Source organism: Pelophylax lessonae, assembly GCF_965119305.1.
Source record: "Pelophylax lessonae genome assembly, chromosome: 4".
Taxonomy (NCBI): domain Eukaryota; kingdom Metazoa; phylum Chordata; class Amphibia; order Anura; family Ranidae; genus Pelophylax; species Pelophylax lessonae.
Window position 1 is genome coordinate 270,415,627 of NC_138771.1, and position 25,056 is coordinate 270,440,682.

The 25,056-nt window shown below is 44.5% G+C and overlaps 1 protein-coding gene across 2 annotated transcripts in view; it reads left to right on the forward strand.

Annotated features, from left to right (window-relative positions):
- MSRB3 (methionine sulfoxide reductase B3) overlaps positions 1-25,056 on the forward strand; it is a 251,039-nt gene that overhangs the window by 194,207 nt on the left and 31,776 nt on the right. For both annotated transcript variants that reach the window (XM_082254236.1, XM_082254235.1), the window contains one exon: positions 482-510. In XM_082254236.1, the coding sequence (XP_082110362.1) occupies positions 482-510 (29 nt within the window). The remainder of the gene's footprint in view (positions 1-481; positions 511-25,056) is intronic.

A 25,056-nucleotide genomic window follows, 5' to 3' on the forward strand; every position in this document is an offset into this window, starting at 1 on the left:
AACTGACATACTACAGACACACATGACTAATCTACTAAGAATAACATGGTATTATAAGCTTGGCAGTGGCAGATCACACCATTCTTCATAGACCAATTGATACATCGGTGGCATATTTGGAAGCCTTCTAATTTGCCTGAACAGTATCTTGTTCCCCCGATCCCTTTTTTTATCTGCAACAAAATGTGAATAGTTTTTGCACACATTGGTGAATACATCTATCCCTATTTATTGTGTCTTCAGTTATTTTGATGTTGCTTTTCTGTGGGAAAACTAAACAGATTTATAATTGCTTAAAGCATCCTGATTTGCTTAAAGCATCTTGATTTGCTACCTTGAAGTACCTATTACTTCAACTATCCAGCATCAGAAATTGTATGTGATATTGAACTTGTGACAACTATGATATTTTACTACATTTTCAATTGCATCTATTTATGCTCATACAAACATCTAAGCTAACATATACTTCTTGTTCCAGGTCTGAAAAAAAATATGACTCCAACTCTGGTAAGTTAATAAAGCAAACTTTAAAGAGAAGCTACCAAAGCTATGCATTATTTTTAATTGAGTGTGGAGTAAAAATTATATATCCAGTCGGTCAGTCTACCCAATAAAACTTTGAGGCTGTATGCTTAAAAGTGAACCTGTGGCCAGCCTATGAACATTCTTGTATTAAATGATAAGTTCACCATTTGTAACATGTTACATGTGTCGTGGAAATCAATATACGCTTGATGCACAAATATCTCTGTTGCGCCAATAAGTGCACTTTTGAATATTAATATACGCCAAGTGCGAAGAATCGTGTTGTGCTAAAAAGCAGTCCTCAGCTCTTTTTTATAAGGCAGCGGAGCGTGCTCGCTAATCCCAGAGATAGACACACAGGCTGTTTCAGTTTGGATGTTCCAGGTTGTCCTGTGTTGAACAATGGGCTTTGTTTATTTATAGGTCAACAAAAGAACAGAGACAGGAAGTGATAGCTACACCACATCAGCCAATCAGTTCCAGATGTGCAGTCACATGACATAAGTTACTCACATAGAATCAACCAATGACACACTTGTATACATTCAAATATATCACAGGAAGAGGAAGTACACAGACGTGAATAAACAGAACGGTGTGCACGGTTTATTGCCTAACCCTACACAATGAAACCAGCATGTAGATGTCACGGAACCATGAACCAGACGTACAACAACAGATAAGTGAAAATAAGAAGGCTTTATTGAAAATCAAGCTGTAAAGCAAAAGTCCAAACGGATGGCGAAACCGAGGCAGAGTCCTTGCGAAGCCAGAGGTCAGGAACCAGGAGGGTAGTCAGACGAAGCCGGGATCAGGAACCAGCAGGGTAGTCAGACGAAGCCAGGATCAGGAACCAGCAGGGTAGTCAGACGAAGCCAGGAACAGGAACCAGCAGGGTAGTCAGACGAAGCCAGGATCAGGAACCAGAAGCAGCAGCAGTCTTAGAAGCATGTGAACACAGGAGGACCAAGCAAGGAACTGAAGCCACAGACCTCCTATATATATGAGCTAGGCATCCAGCTCCTCCCAGTGGGAAGGAGGAGCCGCAGGGTGGAAGGCTACAAGAAACCCAGAAACCAAGATGGCCGCCAGCACATGTCAAACGAAGGAGAACAGCAAGAAGGTGAGACCATGACAGTACCTCCCCCTCAAGGGCCCCTCCTCCGCGGAGTAAAGAACGGTTTCTGAGGGAAGCGTACGTGGAAGGCTCAGAGCAAGGCAGGAGCATGGACATCTGCGGAGGGAACCCAGGAACGCTCCTCTGGACCATAACCACGCCAATGAACCAAAAACTGCACCCGACCGCAGACCAGGCGTGAGTCCAGGATATTGCTCACCTCATACTCCTCACGATTGCCCACTTGGACCGGACGAGGCCGAGGAACCGAGGAAGTGAAACGATTACACACCAGTGGCTTCAACAGGGAGACATGAAACACGTTGGAGATCCGCATGCCAGGAGGAAGCGCAAGGGCATAGGCTACCGGGTTTACCCTGCGAAGCACTCGGAAGGGACCAACAAAGCGAGGCGCCAGCTTGGGAGTGGGCACTCGAAGGTTGAGGTTGCGGGTGGACAACCATACACGGTCTCCGGCCTGGTAGGAAGGAGCAGGCGCTCGTCTGCGATCAGCCTGGAGTCTCTGGCGCTGCGCAGAGACCTCAAGGGACTTCTGGATCTGTACCCAAGAAGCACGTAGGACGGAAAGGTGATCCTCCACAGCCGGAATATCCTGGGGAGAGAATACCTCCGGTAACACGGCAGGTTGGAACCCATAATTGGCCATGAAGGGAGACGTCCCAGAGGAAGAGTTCACCGCCGTGTTCCTGGCAAACTCAGCCCAAGGCAGGAGGTCAACCCAATTGTCTTGGTGATCGGAGACATAGCAACGAAGGAATTGCTCCAAGGCCTGATTGGATCGTTCTGCGGCCCCATTGGACTGAGGGTGGTAGGCCGAGGAGAAGGAGAGATGAATCCCCAACTGGGAGCAAAAGGCGCGCCAGAACCTGGACACAAACTGACTCCCCCGATTCGACACAATATCCTTGGGCAAACCGTGCAACCGGAAGACCTCCCTGGCAAAAATCGTGGCCAACTCCTGTGCAGAGGGTAACTTCTTGAGAGGAACACAGTGGCACATTTTGGAAAATCGATCCACAATCATGAGAATGACCGTATGGCCTCGGGATGCAGGGAGGTCCACAATGAAATCCATCCCCAGGTGTGACCATGGGCGCTCCCCGGTGGCTATGGGTTGCAGAAGGCCCAACGGAAGGTGCCGAGGGGACTTACTCTGGGCACAAACGGAGCATGCCGCTACATATGCGGCGATGTCGGAACGTAGGGAAGGCCACCAGAACAGACGTTAAACAGCCCAGGACAGCTGATTCTTTCCAGGATGCCCCGCGGTCTTGGAGTTATGGTAGGTTCGCAACAACCGAGTGCGCAACTCCTCAGTCACAAAACATCTGCCGTTGGGTCTCCCAGAGGGAGCACCAGATTGAGCCGCCAAAATCTGCTCACCCAGGGGAGAGGTCAGGCTGGTGCGAATGGCGGCCAGGATCTGATTCGGAGGTATGACCGAAGTCGGAATCGACTCCTCCCTGGACAGGTCGGAGTACTGCCGTGATAAGGCATCCGCCCTGATGTTCTTGGAACCGGGTAGGTAGGAGACCACGTAATTAAAACGTGACAAGAACAGAGCCCATCTGGCCTGACGTGGTGTCAATCTCTTGGCCTCAGAAAGGTAGGTCAGATTCTTGTGGTTCGTCAGGATGAGGACCGGAACCACCGAACCCTCGAGCAAGTGCCTCCATTCTTTAAGGGCCTGCACGATGGCCAATAACTCCCTGTCACCAATCTGATAGTTGCACTCCGCGGAAGACAGTTTCCGGGAGTAAAACCCACAAGGAAGCAGAGGACCCTCTGGTGTTCTACACTGAGACAGAAGGGCGCCTACTCCCGTCTCAGACGCGTCCACCTCGAGGACAAAGGGCAACCCAGGGTTGGGATGCGACAGAATCGGAGCCGACACAAAGGCGGACTTTAGAGCCTCAAAAGCTCGGATGGCCTCGAGCGGCCAGACCTGGGAATTACTGCCCTTCTTGGTCAGATCCGTGAGAGGCTTGGCTAGCATGGAAAAGTCCCTGATGAACTTCCGATAATAATTGGCGAAGCCCAAAAAGCGCTGCAGGGAGCGAAGACCACTGGGCTGGGGCTACTGTAAGACAGCCAAAACCTTCTCAGGATCCATGGAGAACCCCTCAGCGGAAATGATGTAACCTAAGAAGGTTACCTGGGATCGGTGAAATTCGCATTTCTCAAGCTTACCGAACAGCTTGTTCTCTCGTAACCGTTGCAACACTCGTCTGACTTTCAGAATGTGGATCTCCATGGATTCAGAATATACCAAGATGTTATCCAAATAGACCACCACACACTGCTGCAACAGGTCACGGAAAACATCGTTAATGAATTCCTGAAAGACTGCGGGCGCATTGCACAACCCAAAGGGCATAACCAAGGATTCATAATGACCGGTCCTGGTGTTAAACGCGGTCTTCCACTCATCGCCCGCCTTGATCCTTACGAGGTTATATGCCGCCCTCAGGTCGAGTTTGGTAAAGACCGTGGCCCCTTTAAGGCGATCGAACAGCTCGGAAATCAAGGGTATCGGGTAAGCGTTCTTGATCGTGATGCGATTGAGACCCCTGTAATCGATGCAAGGCCTCAACTCACCGCCCTTCTTTTTCACGAAGAAAAATCCAGCCCCTGCCGGGGACGAGGATTTGCGAATGTGTCCGCGTGAAAGCGCCTCCTTCACGTACTCCTCCATGGCCTCATTCTCCGCTACCGACAGTGGATAGACCTTGCCACGAGGAGGAACGGCACCAGGTTGTAACTCGATGGCACAATCGTATGGGCGGTGCGGAGGTAGGGCAACCGCGCGCACCTTATCGTATACATCCCGGTACTCCTCGTATTCAGGAGGCAACAGAGAGTCCGAGGAAGTACACAGCAACTTGACAGGCCCATGGATGCAACTAGCCCCACACTGCGGTGACCACGAGAGGATCTCGGACGATCTCCAATCGAAAGTCGGATTATGCTTCTGGAGCCAGGGGTACCCCAAGACCACCGAGTAGTGTGGAGACGAAATAACCTGGAAGCAGACCGACTCTCTGTGAACGGCACCAATGGCTATCCCCACTGGAAGGGTCTCATGAGTCACGTGTGGCGGCAGAAGGGGTCTGCCGTCTATCGCCTCAAGAGCCAGTGGAGAACCTCGGGCCTGCAGAGGAATGGAATTGGCGGCAGCGAACACACTATCAATGAACAAACCACCAGCACCAGAGTCCACCAACGCCTGGGTCGTCACTGAGCCCCCGACCCAGGAGAGGACAACAGTGATCAGTGGTTTGTCAACACGGGAAACCGGGGACGAGGAGACTCCACCCAAGATCTGCCCCCGACAGGATCTCGGGTGCGAGCGTTTCCCGGACGGTTCGGACATGCCAACCGAAAATGCCCACCGAGACCACAGTACATGCATCGACCCTCGCGTCTTCGGAGTACCCTCTCCCTCTCGGACAGGCGAGCAAAGCCCAGCTGCATGGGTTCACCCCCAGCCAAGTCATCCCCAGGAGGCGTGGGAGGAGAGGGAGGCACGGGTGGGACAGCAAAGGTAGGCGCCAATCTGTTAGGAGGCCTCCGCAGACTCTCCTTAAAGGAAGGTCTCTCCCTGAGTCTGGTGTCAATCAAAATCAAGAAAGAAATAAGAGACTCGAGCTCCACTGGTAGGTCCTTAGCTGCAACCTCATCCTTCAAGGCATCCGAGAGACCATGAGAGAAAGCAGCGACCAGAGCCTCATTATTCCAGCCCACCTCTGCTGCCAGGGTACGAAACTCAATGGCGTATTCAGCTACGGATCGTGAACCCTGTTTGATGGACATAAGGAGCTTCGCAGCAGAGGCAGCACGAGCCGGCACATCGAATACCCTCCGAAGAGAAGCAACAAAACCGGAAAACTCGGCAACCACCGGATTGTTGTTCTCCCATAAAGGGCTGGCCCAGGCCAAGGCCTTGTCCGAGAGCAGCGAAATTAAGAAGCCCACCTTTGATCTCTCAGAAGGAAAGGCATGTGGCAGCAACTCGAAATAAATGCCCACCTGGTTAAGGAAACCTCGGCACTGAGTTGGCTCTCCCCCAAAGCGCTGTGGAAGGGGGGCAGAACCGGTCATACCCCGAAACACCGCAGGCGCAACAACAGGTGTCGGGGTAGACTCTGGCGCAACAACCGGAGCGGCAGTAGGAGCGGGCCCAGGAGCGACAACCGACCCATCGGCAACGGGAGCGAAATGAGCCGTGCGTTCAAGCAGGGTTTGCAACGCCACGGCGAACCGACCCAACAGGTGATCCTGCTGATCAAGTCTGGCAACCAGCGTGGGTAGCGAGGATGGCCCTGTACCGTCAGAATTCATGGCTTGGTCCTAATGTCACGGAACCATGAACCAGACGTACAACAACAGATAAGTGAAAATAAGAAGGCTTTATTGAAAATCAAGCTGTAAAGCAAAAGTCCAAACGGATGGCGAAACCGAGGCAGAGTCCTTGCGAAGCCAGAGGTCAGGAACCAGGAGGGTAGTCAGACGAAGCCGGGATCAGGAACCAGCAGGGTAGTCAGACGAAGCCAGGATCAGGAACCAGCAGGGTAGTCAGACGAAGCCAGGAACAGGAACCAGCAGGGTAGTCAGACGAAGCCAGGATCAGGAACCAGAAGCAGCAGCAGTCTTAGAAGCATGTGAACACAGGAGGACCAAGCAAGGAACTGAAGCCACAGACCTCCTATATATATGAGCTAGGCATCCAGCTCCTCCCAGTGGGAAGGAGGAGCCGCAGGGTGGGAGGCTACAAGAAGCCCAGAAACCAAGATGGCCGCCAGCACATGTCAAACGAAGGAGAACAGCAAGAAGGTGAGACCATGACAGTAGAACCCTGAACGCTGCTCCAAAAAAACCTGTGCATGGACTTCCTCCATTACTAATGGTGTGAGTCCCATTAAGCAAAGCTTCAGCAAACAATGCCTAATGGCATTATACTACTGATCCCGTAGACGAGAAGCTCTTGGCCTCCGAGAGATACGTCAGATTCTTATGAACGGTGAGAATGAGAACTGGAACCACAGAAACTTTTAGCAAGTGTCTCCACTCTTTGAGAGCCAGGAGAATGGCAAAGTTCTCTCTGTCTCCAATCTCATAATTGCATTCAGCTGGAGACAGCTTCTTGTAGAACCCACAAGTAAGTAAGGGTCCATCAGGTGTCTGACGCTGAGACAGGAGGGTGCCAAACGGCAAACCCGGATCGGGATGAGACAGAATGGGAGCCAAAGCGAAAAAGCAGAATTGAGGGCCTCGAAAGCTTTGATGGCAGCACGCGCCCAATTGTGGGAATCGCTGCCCCTCTTGGTCAGATCTGAGATGGGTTTGGCCAAAGAGGAAAAGTTCCTGATAACTTTCCGATTGTAGTTGGCAAACCCAAGGAAAGCTGAATAGAACGGAGACCACCTGGGGCGAGGCCATTGTAGAACAGCCAAAACCTTCTGAGGGTCCATGGAGAACCCTTCAGCAGAAATGATGTAGCCCAAGTAGGCAACCTGAGACAGGTGGAGTTCACATTTCTCAAGCTTACAGAAAAGCCCATTCTCACGTAACCATTGCAGCACCCGCCTGACATCCAGATATTGTGATTCAATGGAGTCCGAGTAAATCAAGATGTCATCCAGATAGACTACCACGCATTGCTGCAACAAATCACAAAATACATCATTAAATAACTCCTGGAAGACAGCCGGCGCATTGCACAAGCCAAAGGGCATAACCAGAGATTTGTAATGACCGGTTCTGGTATTAAACGCAGTCTTCCACTTGTCATCCTCCTATATCCTTATGAGGTTATATGCAGCCCTTAGGTCAAGCTTGGTAAAGAGCCTTGCTCCCTTGAGGTGGTCAAACAATTCAGTAATCAACGGAATCGGGTATGCATTCTTGAACGTGATGCAATTTAGGCCCCTATAATCAATGCAAGGTCTCAACTCACCCACCTTTTTCTTTACGAAGAAAAAAACCGAGACCCGCTGGAGAAGTGGACTTGCGAATGGGCCCCCGGGCAAGCCCATCTGCAACGTACTTCTCCAAGGCCTTATTCTCTGAAACCGAAAGAGGACAAACCCTGCCACGAGGGAGAATAGTACCAGGTTGCAAGTCTATAGCACAATCACACGGACAATGAGGAGGAAGAGTACCAGCGCGTACCTTGTCAAATACATCTTGATACTCATGATATTCAGGTGGCAACACTGAATCCGAGGAGGTACAAAGTACCTTAAGAGGCCCATGGATACAAACAGCACCACACTGTGGAGACCAAGAGAGGATCTCGACCGACTGCCAATCAAAGGTCGTATTGTGTTTCTGAAGTCAAGGATACCCCAAAACAAAAGAAACCAAAACCGAAAGAGGACAAACCCTGCCACGAGGGAGAATAGTACCAGGTTGCAAGTCTATAAGCACAATCACACGGACGATGAGGAGGAAGAGTACCAGCGTGCACCTTGTCAAATACATCTTGATACTCACGATATTCAGGTGGCAACACTGAATCCGAGGAGGTACAAAGTACCTTAAGGGGCCCATGGATACAAACAGCACCACACTGTGGAGACCAAGAGAGGATCTCGACCGACTGCCAATCAAAGGTCGGATTGTGTTTCTGAAGTCAAGGATACCCCAAAACAAGAAGTAGTGTGGGGAAGAAATAACCTGGAAACAGGTTGACTCCTTGTGAACAGCCCCTATCGCCATATCAACCGGAACAGTCTCGTGGGTAACCTGTGGCAGTTGCAGGGGTCTGCGATCAATCGCCTTGATAACTAGTGGAGAAACACGAGGCTGCAAGGGTATGGAATTTGCCGTATCAAACGTACTGTCAATAAAATAACTGCCAGCACCGGAGTCTACCAACGCCTGAGTAACTACCGAACCCGCTGCCCAGGAGAGGACAACTGTGATTAGTGGTTTATCTTTACGGGAATCCGGGGGCGAGGAAATTCCACCTAAGATCTGCCCCCAACAGGACCTTAGGTGTGAGTGTTTCCAGGATGGGTCGGACAAGATTTCAGGAAATACTTACCAAGACCGCAATACAGGCATCGGCCCTCCCTCCTCCTGGGGAGCGTAGGAGCACCGGTATCGTCAGGATTCATGACCCTTGGGTACTGTCAGGGTGCCAGGAAACCAGACCACACGGGGATGTAGGTAAAATAAAGCAGTTTATTGGAGCAAACAACAAGAAATGCACAGCAAGAGTGAGGAAGTGAGAGCAGGAACAAGCCAGGGTGATGTCCAGAAGCAGGTATTCATACAAGCCGGTGACGAGTCCAGAAGCGGGTATTCTGCCGATGCGGGGTCGAGAGTCAGGAGAGTCGCCAGCCAAGCCAGGTCATACACTGAGGAACAGGGAGAACAGAAGTCTGCTAGCAGAGATGCACCTTGGAGCACAAACACAAGGGCAAGGACTGCAACCCATTAGGTGTTACATATAGTCAGGCATGCAGCATCATCACTGTGCATCACCCAGGCAGCAGGCAAGTGATGATGCAATCAGAGTCTATAAGATTCAGCAATCTGCACATGTCCAAGATGGCTGCCAACAGGAGGGCAAATTAAGACCTTGACACTCTGTAGGAGTCCTGCATGGCACTGGTGATCTGCTGATCACAGGTGCAATGCTTTCCAGGCTCCTACAAAAAAAATAGTAAATTGTACATTTTTTTACCATTTGTTTTACCTGCAAAGAATTTTCATTTTTTTTTTTTTTTTTTTTTAAAGTGAACTTATGCTTTGACATATTTCAATATGCAGGAAATGAGCTCTACAAACAAGCCCTTGCTCACCTCTGCAGGTGAAGGTACTGTGAAGCAATTTATCCCTCAAGTTAACTGCAAAAGCACTGCAGGCAAGTTTGTCTCTCAGGCAGTTTAGCTCACTCTAGCCTGCATCCCAGCAATGATGCCTTCCAGTCCTCTGTAATGTGAACACAAAGCAGGAACTGTGGGAGGGGGTTGAAGTTGATGAAATTCTTCACAGTGCCTGCAGCTACAGAGGTTAGGGCTGCTTGATTTATTGCATATTTACAGTTTGCTAACAACTACTACTTGAATGTACATAACCTGATCACAGTTTTTTTTTTAAAGACGCTCTCTACTCTCTGAAATTAAAAGATTTACCCCAGTGTTTAGGTCTTCGGCACTTAGACTCTGTGCACTTAAGGTGGGTACACACTATAAGAAAATCAGACAAATGATCGTCCCATTTTCTTCCATGTTTTACAAGTAGAAACCAAGAATGGAACTAATGTATGAAAATTCTCGTCCGAAAAAGTCTTCTTTTTGTTGTTTACTGTTTCTGATCATCTGTCTTTCATACCTGATCTTTCTCGTACGAAAACCATACGAAAACAGTACACATTAAAAGTAAATCGTTAGTTCTGTTTGCATACCAGGTTGTTTCTTTGGAAATTTTTGTTTAGAAAACTGAATCGGATGTTGAAATTTGTGTACACAACATAGGAAAATCGAACGATCATGTCTCCAATGGGAATTTTTCTTCCAATTCTCTTATAGTGCAACCCTACTTGTGTGAGCATTCTTAACACACAGTATGCAAAGTGACATCTGACAAGGTATATTGAGCTTAATGAGGATTAAGAATTGCTCCACTTTGCACATTGGTACATTTCTGGGGATAATGTCCACAGCTTTTAAGCCATAACTGATGCTGCAGGCTGGTTCATTGTAGTGAACCAAAGCCACATAAGCTATGGAGCACAAACTTTTGTCTATGTAGATTACACTTACAGGTCTTCTAATCTTAAAGTTGAAAACAACATGTGTTAAGGAAATAGATTAGAGTGAATGAGATTATCAGAACAAATTTACTTTACCCAATTTCCTGTTTAGTACTTTCTTCTCATGAGCCATGCACTCACCATCATACCTCCCAACTTTCTAAAATGGGAATTAGGGACACCTATTATAAAAAGTATTTAGGCATTGAACACCCCCCTTAAAGGAGAATTATAAAAAAAATGGTTGTTTAAATCCACAAGCGCTTTTTTTTACCACTACTATTCATTTATACTGGCTTTTGAAATTTGCAAATGCAGCAGTTTAGAAATTAGATGAAAGGTTTAGCACTAGGAAACGCTTTCTGATAGATAAAAAAAAAAAAATTGTGCATTTTATATACAACTAAATAGATCATTCCAAAATGAGGTACAAATGAGGAGGGAGAAGGGACAGAGGGACTTTGTTACAAATAGGGGACAGTTCCTCAAAATAAAAAAATGCATTTGAAAATGTGTGACATCTTAACACATACTATTGGTTTCCTGTGTAATCAGCTATGTAGGATACAGCATCTGTTCCTTACATATGTTTGATATAAAAACATGTTTGATATAAAAAATTATTTTGAAAAGCATTAAAAGCAATTCCAGCCAAACAGCTAGATACTCAGTTGAAGCACATATATGGGAACTGTTTTTACTTGCCAAAATAATTGTAAAGTGATGTTTCTACCCTTATGAACCATCCACCCCTGCTGTGCTGTACAGCTACTTAGCATAAGGAGGAAGACGGTCATTGTTGAGCACCAGCACTTCCATCAGCTTGCAGAGCAGGTACAGCCGACTTCAATTTGGTGGTGTCTTCTTGTTTTATTTAAAGGAAGATTTAAAAAAAATTTAAACTCTAACTCAAGTATAAATAAAAACAATAGTGTTTCCTAATTCTCAATAACAAGTCTTGCTTAAACCACTTCAGCTCCGGAAGGTTTTACCGCCTTAATGACCAGGCCATTTTTTGCGATTCGGCACTGCGTTACGCGTTGGGATGCTGTACCCAAAAGCAATTGATGTCCTTTTTTTTCCCACAAATAGAGCTTTTTTTGGTGGTATTTGATCACCTCTGCTGTTTTTAGATTTTGCGTTTTGTTTACATAACGATGTTTCCCTGACTATTGCGGGAGGCCAGCGGCGATCGCAGGAGGCGTACGGCCGAGATGGCGTGCACGAAATTGTGTAGATATACGTGATTTTGCACAGCCGAGCTGCCCTGCCGCAGTATATCTGCAGTGGGCGGTGGGCAACTGGCTAAAGACCTCAAGTGCCGGGTAAGGGCAGACTCCTGCCGGACTTATACAGTCCTATTTCCTTGCCCGAATCCTTGCCAATAGGCTTTCTGGGGTAATTGGCCGTCTGGCTCATAGAGACCAATCTGGGTTTATCCCAACATGCTCAACAGCAGATAATATAAGACACCTATTTCTAAACCTGCAGATGCCGGTGCAAAATCCTGGGGGTAGGGACATTTTATCTGTAGACACTGCCAAGGCTTTTGATACTGTTGAGTGGCCATACCTCTGGGAGATTCTGTCTCGGTTTGGCTTGGGGTACAACTTTATCAATTGGGTGTGGGTTCTTTACTCTGCTCCCCGTGCCAGGATACGCATTAACAACTCCCTCTCTTCTCATTTTTCCTTGCATAGAGGAACTTTTCAGGGGTGTCCAACCCTTGGCCATGTTGATCCGTAGGAACCCTGCCATTGTAGGCTTCTGTAAAGGTCTTTTAGAAGATAAGATATCTCTTTATGCGCATGATGCATTGCTATATCTGGGAGACACTTATGACTCTCTGTGAACTCTAATGGGAACTGTCATTGCATTTGGGGAATTCTCTGGATTCACCATAAATTGGTCTAAACCTGTTCTTATGCCCCTTGATCTGCTGGTATTGTCTGTCCCCGTAGGTGCTCCTCAGATTGCCATTGTTAGTTCTTTTAGAAATCTGGGGTGGTGAAATCCCCGAATCCGTCGGAAAAATCTGACACCTAACCTAACTCTTTTACTAGACAAGCAACGGATTAAATGCCAAGGTTGGCGCAAGTTACTATTGTCAGTAGTGGGGAGGGTGAATATATTAAAGATGATCTTGGCCCCACAGTCCTTATATATCTTCCATAATTTACCTATGTGGATTTCTAATAAATGGTTTAAACGAATAGACTCTCAATTACGTGATCTCATATGGAAAAAGAGGCAGGCCCGTATTTGCCTGAATACCCTACAATATGGCAAAGATAGGGAGGGGTTGGCAGGTTCCACATTCCAAAATGTATTTTTTGGCATCCTAATTGCAACAGTTAGCAGGTTGGGGGATTAGGGACACTAATGATCCTATTGCCCAATTGGTGTCTTCTTCTAATCCCATGCTGAGGGCTGGTTCTCACCTGACGATGGGTCTCCCAAGTATCCCCTTTTTCTCTCCAATAGTGAATCTGCGTAGGAAGGTTTGGCAGGCAACCAGGGAGGCACTATCCTTTACCGAACCTATGGAGTTCACTCCATTGTGGAATAACCCGAATTACCCTGATATGTGTAAGCTGCAGGGATTTTCCTCATGGAGGCAGCAGGGGATATGGTTTTTCAGTCAATTATGCTCTAGTGGCACTATCAAGGCGTATGATAATTTATGTTCGGAATTCCAATTAACACACAAACAATTCTATCAATATCTCCAACTCAGGCATGCGATACAGACCCAAAAACAAATGCTAAATCTGGCCATCTCTAGCTCCTTGCTGCTGCAAGAGGTTATGCCGGCCACCGACCGCAAGGGGTTGATATTGCGAGCATACTCTGTATTGTTATCATCCATTCAGGATCCTGCTTTGCTTAAATGCAGAACCCATTGGACCACTGATATTGGAGATATAGATGGTGATTAAATGGAGATGGCCCTGGAGTCTCTTCCAGTTGTGTCAGTATCGGCGTCCCATAAACTCTCCCAACTATTTATCCTGCACAGAACTTATCGTACGCCTACTAAACTATTTGATTGGGGCCAAAGGGATTCTCCCCTATGTCCAAAATGTACAGTCCACAGAGGAGACTTTATACATATGATGTGGCATTGCCCAAAACTTACACGATATTGGGAAGAGGTTATGCAGACTATTTCTGATCTAGCCCAAGCACCTATACCTCTCATTCACTGATGTGTCTGTTGGGTGCGATCGATGCTGAAATGTATCAAAAAGGTATTTATATCATGGTTACCAGATTACTATGCCGTGCTAGGAAGTAGATTGCCCAATTTTGGATGGCATCTACTGTACTTACTAGGGCCCAGTAGGTTGCTTATGTTAACTCTATCCTTCTTATGGAACAATTGGCCTATCGCCATCGTAGTGCAGTCAAAAAATTCAACCTCGTCTGGCAGAACTGGCTAGATAACCCTAGCCTTGCCCCTCCACAGCTAGTGATGGATAGATTGTTATGAATTTAAACCCACCAAACATCTTAGTGATGTTTGCCTGAGCTTGGGACTTTTCCTATGTTCTGTATATCGGTGTAGTTAAACTGATATCTTGAGCAGATGTCCATTAACAAGCTCAGGTGGTTTGATTAGTCCTTTTTGTATTCTGCTTTTGCACAAAACACTGCATATGTGCTACATATCTGGTGACTGACTTTTATTTTTCTGTCTATATATGTAATACTATGTGCTATAGTTGCATTCTGATTGATCTGTATATCGTATTAATGTACTGTAGGGTCACTTACAATCCTTGTCAATAAAAAATACTTTTGATTTAAAAAAAAAAAAAAAAAAAAGACCTCAAGTAGGGAACTTATTATTATTATTATTATTATAATACACATCATAATCTATAATGTATCATTTTTGTAAATGAACTCTGATGACTATCTTTGAAATTGGGTTTATTTAGGTAGATTTCAATCACAAAATACTAAAGCACACGGGCTTTTAAGGCACCATGTATCAAATAATGACAACCACTTATCAACATACTTAATTTAATTTTTACATAATATAAAAACATTATACATAAAACACATTAAAAAAGAAGCAGGGAAAATGTTCTGAATCGTTGGTATAAGTGTACCCAAACCAAATATCCAGGCCTTTACAAGCTTATTACAATTGCAAGTCAAAATAACCAACTGCTCTGTCCAAAAAGGACCATGTACAGTACTATAAATAAATTCTATACAGAAGAGTTGAGAAGAGGGTCACCAATGAGCTCTACACATTTTGCGGTAGTATTTTGAGATTGTAGCTAATAGGGTGTGGCACCTTTTATACTACCCTTATTCAAATTGATAGGTAGATTTAAAATGTAACTCCAGGCAAAGAGATAAAATTCACTGATAAATACAGAATAAATACACAGATAAAATACATACATTTTAGAGCAGCTTGCTTATTTTATTTTATTTTTTATTTGGGTGCTGTCACACTTGAAGCTGATACTTCTACTGCACTTTGCGTGGTTATTTTCTTTATACACTTAAATACATATATGAAACCTGTTTTACCTTCCAAAGAATTTCTATTTCTGTCCAGCCTGGAGAACTGATATTCTCTATTGTGGTTAAAGAGGGCAGTACAGTTCACAGGAATTAGCAGCTATATAATAGATCCCCTTCACCCACCCTTAATTGCTACAATCTCCCTACCCCTCCCTCCCCCTCCCGAACTAAAGAAGAAAATACTTACCTTCTTACCTTGGCCCCAGCTTCTAGCTGTTTTGCCTAGGCAAGGTTGATGTCATTGGGAAATCTGAGAATGACACATTTTTTAACAATGCTGTCCTAGTTAAATTACCATGGGGGATGTGGTATACTGCGCTAACCAAAAAAAAATAGCAGCTAGCACACTTAACTGACATAGGTTGAAACAAACTAATAAATATAAAAACGTGCAGCGCTAGACAAATATGTGAAAAAAATCATTCAAATAAACAGAATAATGGAAATACATAAATAGGAGTCCCAAGTGAAAAGCATGAAGATTTCAAGGTGATGTGTATGGTCCAAATGGAAGTCAAATCCCAACACCGACAGGGAAAATATATATGCGCTCACCAGAGAAGGTGGACCCAGAATGCCATATGACAAATGGGTCAGATGGGCTCATACAATAACAGGCGGATCTTCTACGGAATGAAACATCCAGGAACTTAGGCAGCATGTAAAAGACACACAGATCAGGCAGTCTTTGGCATGGTCCTAGCTGTCTGAGGCAAAATCATGACACGTTTCATCAAATGTGATTTTCTCAAAGGTAAATTCCCATTTACCTTTGAGAAAATCACATTTGATGAAACACATCAGGATTTTGCCTGATCTGTGTGTCTTTTACATGCTGCCTAAGTTCCTGGATGTTTCATTCGGTAGAAGATCTGCCTGTTATTGTATGAGCCTATCTGACCCTTTTGTCATATGCCATTCTGGGGCCACCTTCTCTGGTGAGCGCATATATATTTTCCCTGTTGGTGTTGGGATTTGACATCCATTTGCACCATACACATCACCTTGGAATCTTCATGCTTTTCACTTGGGACTCTTATTTATGTATTTCCATTATTCTGTTTATTTGAATGATTTTTTTCACATATCTATTTTCTAGTGCTGCACGTTTTTATATTTACTAGTTAAATTACCCATGACTTACATCTTCTAAAGGTTTTACTTTTATAGATAAGGAATATTTAGTGAATATATCATTGCATGTTAACAAAAATACTTTAGGGATATTCCTTCTTCTATGATGTGTACTGAAGGAGGGGGACCTGGATAAAAATTAGATTCACTTTAAGTTTTTAATAATAGATTGGTTAAAAAGAAAAAAGGAAGAAACAGGCTGTTTTTACCTTATTTACAATTTTCCCATGTATATTATTGCTGATGGAGCGGATTTTCCTTGATTTTGTTTTTTCTAATGTCTCTTTTGCCTTGTACATTTTTGCTAATGATAAATTAGTTAGTATAAATATTTGTATAATATACACCAGGGGGTACATTGTCTTATGCATAGTAAGCTATATGATATAAAGAATATAAGTGTTGTAATTGTCCATCTTATTTTGAATCTGTTGGAATATTTTGATTTCATTGAACTGCACATTTTTTAAATTCATGGAAATGTGTAAAAATCATCATGTTCCAAGTCTCTTTTACTCATGGCCAGGTCATGAAGGGTAAAGAAACAGGTTGGTATCAGTAACCCACCCCCACCCTCACCGCTCCTGTTTCACAACTTCAGCCACCATGAACAAAGGAAATACCTGGTACTTCCAAGTATGGAGGAACATGTGACTCACTCCCCATCATCTCATTGAATTTTGTGGCCCAGTGCTGTCACAAAGGTGCATAGTGAGAATACTCAGCCCTCTGCAAGCTCCAACTAAGAAGACTTGGAACTTACATTAGGTTCTTGAGTTTTGGGAGCTAAACAAAGTATCAGGACAGTGACAGAAAGGGTAATATGTGCTGCTTAGAAGGGTGGTATTATAGCATATATAAAGCCAAAACTTTTTTTTAAGCTTTGGAATAGGTACCCTGTCAATTTTCTGCTACTGTCTGAGTACCTGTTAGGGAGGTTCACCCTTTGTCCTGATGCCCACAATCACAGGGACTAAAAGTGAGAAAAAATGAAAAATGTTGAGTTGTCACCAAGACAGCAAATAAGAGATGTATTGGAATGCTTTTTTTTTTTTTTCTCAAGAGTTATACTTACCTAGATGGATGCAGCATCCATCCGATGCTTCATCATCGATCCGATGCTGCATCTGTCCCTCAGTGCTTCTGCACTGAGAACCAAGCAATCGAGCACCATTGATCATTCTGACAGCTCCCCAAGCAAAGAGCTGCTAACTATCAGTCAGCAGCTCTCTGCTCTGCCCCCTCCTCGCTCACTGGAGTGCTGGGTGGTGGAGGGGCGGGGAGCGGCCGGCTCAGGCTCTCAGCAGCTCGCTGAGAGGCTGAGTCGGGTGTCGGTCCAGGCACCTGGCGGATCCCGACTTCCATTATTGCGATGACGTGGAGCCAGGACTGACTTCTGTTACATCAGCAGAGAGCGGACTTCAGCCCACTCTCTTCTGAAATGGGTCACAGGAGTGCAGAACGAATTCCACTCTCCTGATCCCTAGGAGATGTACAGCCAAACGAGCTTTGGCTGTACATCTCCTTTAAAGTGACGCAGATTTGCTTTAAAGATTACCAAAAGTTACCAAAGGTTGAAGTTTTCATGTAGTAATGCAATCTGCTTTACTTTTTCCAAAATACAAACATTAGGTCAGTTCATTATTTTTAGTTATGCTGTTACTAACTTGGGCTTTTCAAAGAATTTGCTGTAGTGATATTATATATTCTAAACCGGTAATTTTCTTGTCAAGGAAAACCAGGATTTTAACCCAGATCAGACAGCCATGTGTCATGCACATGTGTATATGTCATATATGGGTTTTACAGGACTGCCTCTTTTTTTTCATAAAGTTTTTATTGGAAATAAATGGGAACAAGCATAATAAAGTATATTGCAGAAACACAAAGTACAAGAAGTATGGTAAAAGACAAGTTTTGCTCACCAAGTAACTATGAGACATCAGGGCATGTGATGAACATAGTACAGTGTCTTCTAGGAAGAACCATATTGAAAATAATGTAGGAAAGACTATGAACGTTTCCATATATATTGGAAATTGGGATAGGTGTTTTAAGGAATAAGTATATTGGTGGGTGGTCTATATGTCTCAGGGCATCAGTTAAAGAGGTTGTTTCAGGTTGTTTTCTAATCTAGTATAATAACACAACATTTAGTTAGGTATCTAAATTCAAGTTTATCTGAGGCTATATTTTGGGATTATGAATATAATCATTGATTGAGGCAGATTAAGTGGTGTGTGATGTTTGAGTGTGTTTGGCTAAGTTGGGGAGCCTTGGATAGAGGTCATTGTACATGGAAAGCTTATATAAAAATTAAAAGGATGAGTTTCTGTATACAATTCTGTATGAATTAGGATTGTAGAAGGAGTAAGGGGAGGAGGGGGGGGAGAGGGGAGGGAAGCTTTGGTGGGGGGTTGGATGGTAAGGTGGGAATTGAGTGGGTGGGGACAGAATGTGGGGGATGGATGTGGCGGTCTGTTGGAGTATGGAAGGGAATTTTTAGGTATTTGGGGTTGGAATGAGTCTTGGTTGGTACATTTTTTTGTTGGAGATAGTTAGTGGAGGTTGGTAGTACTATGGTAGACTGTGGGGTGAATTTTGTTGGGGTATTAAGGTGGTAGCGATCATATATTGGTATTGAAAGTGTCTTGATATTCAGCTGTCGTCTGGAAGTGGGTCCAGCAAGCCCATTTGAATGCCGCTTATTCTATGCCAATATCTTGAGGCCTGTTTTGTTATAAGAATGGCACATTGCAGCATTTTAGTTTACTTATCGGATTCCGTAACCTCTTTATACATTTTTTTGTGTTTTAAGATTTTTACATAATCTTTTCAAATAAGTTTGAGAGAAAATGTCCAAGATGTTAAATTGGTGAGAACTAAAGTTTATGTAAATCCCAACAATGCACTTATCCTATTTGCTCCCTTTTGGTCTGGTAAATATACCATTAAAATATTGTTTTAATACCTGTTTAATAAGTGCAAAAGATACCTGTTGATCCTGCCAGAAAGCTAATGAGCTTATCCCTTCTTGTGCTCTCTGCCTATACTGGCACAGCTTTTCAAACAAAAAGAACTAGTTAGATCTTGTCTAAGGTTGGGTTCATATATATGCAAATTGGATGCGTTATTATGTGAATGTGACCAGCTCTCAATGGAGCCGGTTCACACATGTCCAGGGCGGCTGCAGTGCGGTTTTGAAAAGGGTCCTAAGCGTTATTGGGTTCTGTTCAGGTGCAAATTCAGGTAAAAACTTGCACCTGAACCGGTTAACAAAAACGCACCGTACTCCGGACTGCAAACCGCAACAGAACCCAGCCTCATATTTTCTTCCTAGAAACCTTAGTGTATTGGTTAACCACTTTGAACAAGTTAACTCTGTACAACTAGGGCACCAGCTGAATTTCAGAAAATAAAAACTATACATATGAAAAGATATAGAGATTGTATTTTGAAATATTCTAACCCACTTGCTATCCAAGTGTATTTGTCTATATGTCTATATATAGGATACCCAAACATAGTCAAGTCATTGACAGATAAGCCTAAAGTGGTCTGATCAGTCCAGTAATAGGCCCATGTGTGGAAATCTTTAAATTAGCCTGTAATAAGAACAACAAGTAAAACAATGTAGGATATAGTTCTTTATAGTTGCCTCTGGGAGTCCCACAAATTTACTGTGCATACATTAAAGTGTATGTATAGCCAAAACATTTGTTTTTCATTTTGGATAGAGTTTAGAAAAACAAAACCCTGATCATGTTTTTTTTATTACTGTTTGTGTCCTGCTAGGAAGACTTTTCTTTATTTCCAGTCCCATAAACCCAACAGAAAATTAAGGGAAATCTCCCCAAAATGCATCTTCCCACTGTTGTGGCCTGCCACCAGATGCATATTATCACTGTCCTCCCACCAGATGCACCTTCCACTATTGGAACCTGTCACCAGATGCAGCTTCCCACTGTAGCCTGCCACCACAAAAACCAGATGCAGCTTGTCACTTTAGAAGTCTTTTTACAGGCAAATTTGTAAATTTTTGTTTTCTGCAGTGAAAAAACTTGCATGCACTCACCCATCTTCATAGAGCCTCTCTCCAATGCTACGGCATCCAGTTTGGGCAGGGAAACTGGAACATGTGCAGTTGCAGAACTGGGTTCCATCCTGTGAGAGTTAAAACAATGGTGATGCGGGGCAGGCGGTGAGAGATGTCATCTCTCGGCTTGACCACTGCTCTGCTTTCAGTGCAGAGAGAGAGAGAGAATCAGTAATTGCACTGCTTCGCAGGGCCGGGACAAGGGGTGGGCAGGAGGGCCCTGGGCTCTGTGGTATCATGTGAGGTGGGACAGGAGGTGGAGGAAGAAGATTTCTGCTAGGAGGGGGAATTTTTTTTTTGGGGGGGGGGGGTTGTGCTAGAAAGTTATTATGGTCGGGGAGAGGATTTGTGCTAGGAGGGGAGTTTTTTGGGAGGGGGGATTTATGCTTGAAGGGATGATTGGGGGTGTTTGTGCTGGGAGGGGAAAATTGGGGGGATTTGTGCTAGGATGGAAGATTGGGGAGCATTTGTGCTGGGGGGGGGATTTGTTCTAGGAGAGGGGGGATTTACTTTTGGAGAGGGTGGATTTATGCTGGGGGCATATGGAGAATGAGGGGATTTGAGCTAGGAGGTTGGGGGGCAAGAACTCCTGCTGGGAAGGGGATTTCAGCAGGAGGCGGATTTTTACTGGGAGGAGGGAGGATTTGTGCTTAGAGGGTAAGCTTGCAGATTAGTGCTCAAATTTTTGCTGATACCTAATGCCCTAATGCTCATGCTATTTCATGGGGGGGGGGGGCAATTTGGCGTGTTCACCCTGGGCTCTAGATGACCTTGCCCCAGCACTGCTGCTTTCCGTTGGTTTCTGGCACACACAATGATGGGAGGGGGTATTGGTGCAACAAAAATGACCTGGTAAAGTATACAGCTACAAATTAAAAAGAAAAACAATTCATGTCTCACACAAGGCGGAGACCCAGGGCACATGCATTCGGGATCCTTGTATTCATGTAGACCCCTGTCCTCCCAAAAGTCTAATGTCTTTAACATATGCACAAACTGTAGGGCCAAGTAAGATGGTAGCCAGTTAACCTGTCAATATGTTTTTTGAAGTGAAGGATGAAAGTGGAGAATAACCATGGAAACCTGGGACAACACAGAAACTTTAACATGCAGATAAAGTACTAGGAGGAAATCAAACCCAGGACCCCAGAAATATATAGCAAGAGTGCTAACCACTTAAATGCCTTGCTACATATAATGTTTTGAAATAATAAAATATATAGTCTTTCTGGTTTAATGAGCATACACTTAAATATATATAATAAATTTGGAACTAATGAGAAATTATAGGAGAAAAGTGACATCTAAATCGACCAGGTGCATTGCCTTCATTAACATGCCTGAGCTGCATACTGCTACCCTGAAATAAGCAGTGAAAAGAAGTCTGGATTTAATTAGACCTCCCATGTCTCTATACACTAATCATGTAGCAGTACATTCAATTTTACACCCACATACAGTGAAAACAAACGCATTCAGTATTTTGTGGTGCATGTGGGGTCCTTTGTAATTTTGCTAAATTGTACTGGTATAAATAGACACTCAAAGGTTGAAGGTATTCACAGATAGAAAGTTAGTGCCTCTAACAGCACATAGTTACATAGTTGGTGTGGTTGAAAAAAGACACCAGTCCATTATGATGAGTTTGTGTATAATAAGTGTTTATGTCAATAGTACATTGTATACCCCTGCATGTTGTGGTCGTTAAGGTGCCCATCTGATCGTTTTTTAAACTACCGATGCTCCCCGCTGACACCACCGCTTGTGGAAGAGAATTCCACATCCTTACTGCTCTGACGGTATAGAACCCTTTACACAGTGTGGGGTTGATTAGCTCGGTGGCGGGCGTGGATGACCCCTTGGGGGGATTCGTTACACAGGGAGATAGCCGAGAAGTGGTTGAAAACAACAGTTTGGTTTATTCTTGCAATTTACTTCACACAAGTGCAAGCCTCAAAAACAGCAAAATAAAACACAAAATAAATCCTTGCCACTGTGGGCAGCTACCTTCTCACATACAGGAACCAACCTACGGAGTCTGTCTCCAACCTACTGTTGGGCAAACTTTGCTGATCCTACAGCAGACACTCAATAGTACATGTTTTTTTCTTCACACAACAAATGTCCATTGATCATGTCCCTTTTCCTCTTCACATTGAACATGTCCCTTTGCTTGTCTCTTCACATAGCAAACAGTTCATTTATTTCTTCCACATAGAAATAGTTCATTTTCTCACCTTGAGAAGTCTTCACACTTTTTACCCTCCTCAGCGCACATCGCTCCAGGAGGTCTTCTCCCATGCTCACACAGCGTCGGGAGGCCCACATCTGACTGTCCTCCTCTACCCACACGGCGTCAGGAGGCAGCAATCCTTCTCCCAGGCTCACACAGCGTCGGGAGGCACACATCTGACTGTCCTCCTCTCCCCAGCTCACACAGCATCAGGAGGCAGCAATCAATAGACTTCCTTTGGACAAATTATAGAGGCCTTAACTTCCTCATTCCGAACAGCTGCAGGCCTTTCAACTTCCTTAAGCCGTCCTGGCTACCTTTTCAGCCGACACCCTATAGTAATTGGTGAATTGTCTAACCCAAGCAGAAGTGTATCTCCTGTCTGTGACAACATTCACAGATTTACCTGACTTCCTGTCACATACCCCCCCCCTCTTGTTTCAACCCTAGGGTTGGGACACAGTTTTCCAGGCACGCACGTGTCAGGCACTTCTCTTGACTCTCACTGATAAGCCTCCTAGTATCTTCAAGCTTCAGAATGAAACTGTTTCTGTCATCTTCATTGACAGATTTCTCATAAATGTCAGACAACTTGTCCTTCATCTCATATACACATTCTTCAACTGCATTTTTAGCATCATTTCGATCCTTCTCAAGTTTGTCCTGCATAACCGTCAGTCCTATCCACCAAGGAGGACCGTGATCCATAGGCAACTCAATTGTGCTAGTCTTAAAGTCTTCAACATTCTTGAGCCGCCTCTCTCTGCAATCAATAAATGAATTTCCACAAAACTTTGAGAACCTCTGCTTCACTTGGCTTTGTTCCAAGAAATGCCTTCTTGAGCTTGGCTTGCTCTAAGATACTGTGCAGAAGGCCTTCCATTTGTGACAACAGGCTGTCACACATTTCTTCAAAGTGACCCCTGTTCATTTTTTCAGCGACATCATCAACTTTCCTTCCACCATCATATGGGTCAAAGGCAACAACACAGTCTATTACAGGTTTCTTCAATGCACTTTCTGCTATTGCACTACTTTTCCCTTGTAGCTCCTTTAGTATTTCCTTGACTTGGTTGAATTGCATCTCTGCTTAACTATTTGACCTCTCAAGGTCACCTAGTTCCTTTTCTCTATCTGAACTCCACATGGAATGCATCTCAAGATCACAATCAAACTTCTGCCACCTGTCTTTCACCAGTTCCATTTTGGAAATATTCCCTGAAAGGCACTTATTCATTTGCTTCACGTTTTCACCAACAGCCTTAGTTTTCTCCACTAGGTGGTGTTTGCTTTTTTCTCCAAGTTTTATATCACTTGCCTTAGTTTTCTCCACTATGTTTTCAGCCTGAACTGAGAAATGATCACATTTCTTACACAACTCCTTGGTTTGCTGAAGCTCTAATAATACATTTTCCAATGCTTGAAGTTTTTGAAGGAACTGTTTATTCCAAAGGGGTGATTCAAGCCACATGTCATCACATTTCTGATGCTCACTCAGGACAGACCCCAAAACACTGATCCTTTTATAAACTGCATCAGGCACACTATCCCCTCTTTGGGACAGATCCTCTGTTGCCTGTAATTCCTCTTCAAGTTCCTGCAACTGAATCTTCATCTCTTCTACTTGCTGTTCTAAGGCTCGCTTAGACTTTTCTAGCTCCTGAACGCTTTTCCCAACATCATCCTTGGAGCTGACCAAATCTTCCATTTCTGTACACAGCTGTTTGTTAACTCTTTCTAGTTCAACCTTACACTCTGGAGCTTCCTCCAAAGAGCGAGCCAAGAACAGGGCTTTGCTCTCTTTATCACGCGCCTCCGCTTCTGCACGGTCGCGTTCTTCTGCATATTTTGCAGACACAGTCTTCTCACAAAGCATCTGATCAAACTTCTTTTTCACATCTTCAACACTCTCTAATGAACCAACGCTTTCTTCCATGCGTTTTTTCATATCCGCTATTTGAGCTTGCAGTGTTGCGATTTGCTCTGATAGGTTTTTCTTTGCTTCCTCCTCCTCTTTTAATTGTTCCAGGAAGCCATTTTTCTCATCTTCCATTTGTTTGAGCTTTGTGCTAAAACTCAGCCTTTCACACCTCTCTTCCTGTAAGAGTTCCTGAGTGTCTTGCAGCTGCGATTCCAAGATAGAGAAATCTTTGGCAATTTCTATAGATTTGCTGTCTGCTTGAGAAAGCTGATTTGTGACATTGTCCAACTCAACCTGCAGTCGGTTTGCCTTCTCTGACAGCTTAGCACACAATCGGTCACCTTCTGACACCTTGACTTGCGATTCCTGCAGCTGTGCCTCTATTTTTTTCCTCTTGTGTTCAGAATCTCCTTTTCCCTGCATAAGAGCCTTCACCTCATTGGCTAGTTTCTGGGAATGAGACTGTAATTCTGCCACACAGGCTTCTTTCTCCTTTAGCTGCTGCTGGACACGTTGGACTTCATCTTTCCAACTTTCACAGTCCGTACGCAATTCATCTACCACATTGCTCAAAGTGGTGAGCTCATACACAGTACTCAGTAATTTAGCCTCTCTCTCATTTTTCTCCTTGTCGCTGAGAGACAATGTCGTTTTCAGAGCGACATTCTGTTCCTGCACATCCTGCAGGTCTATT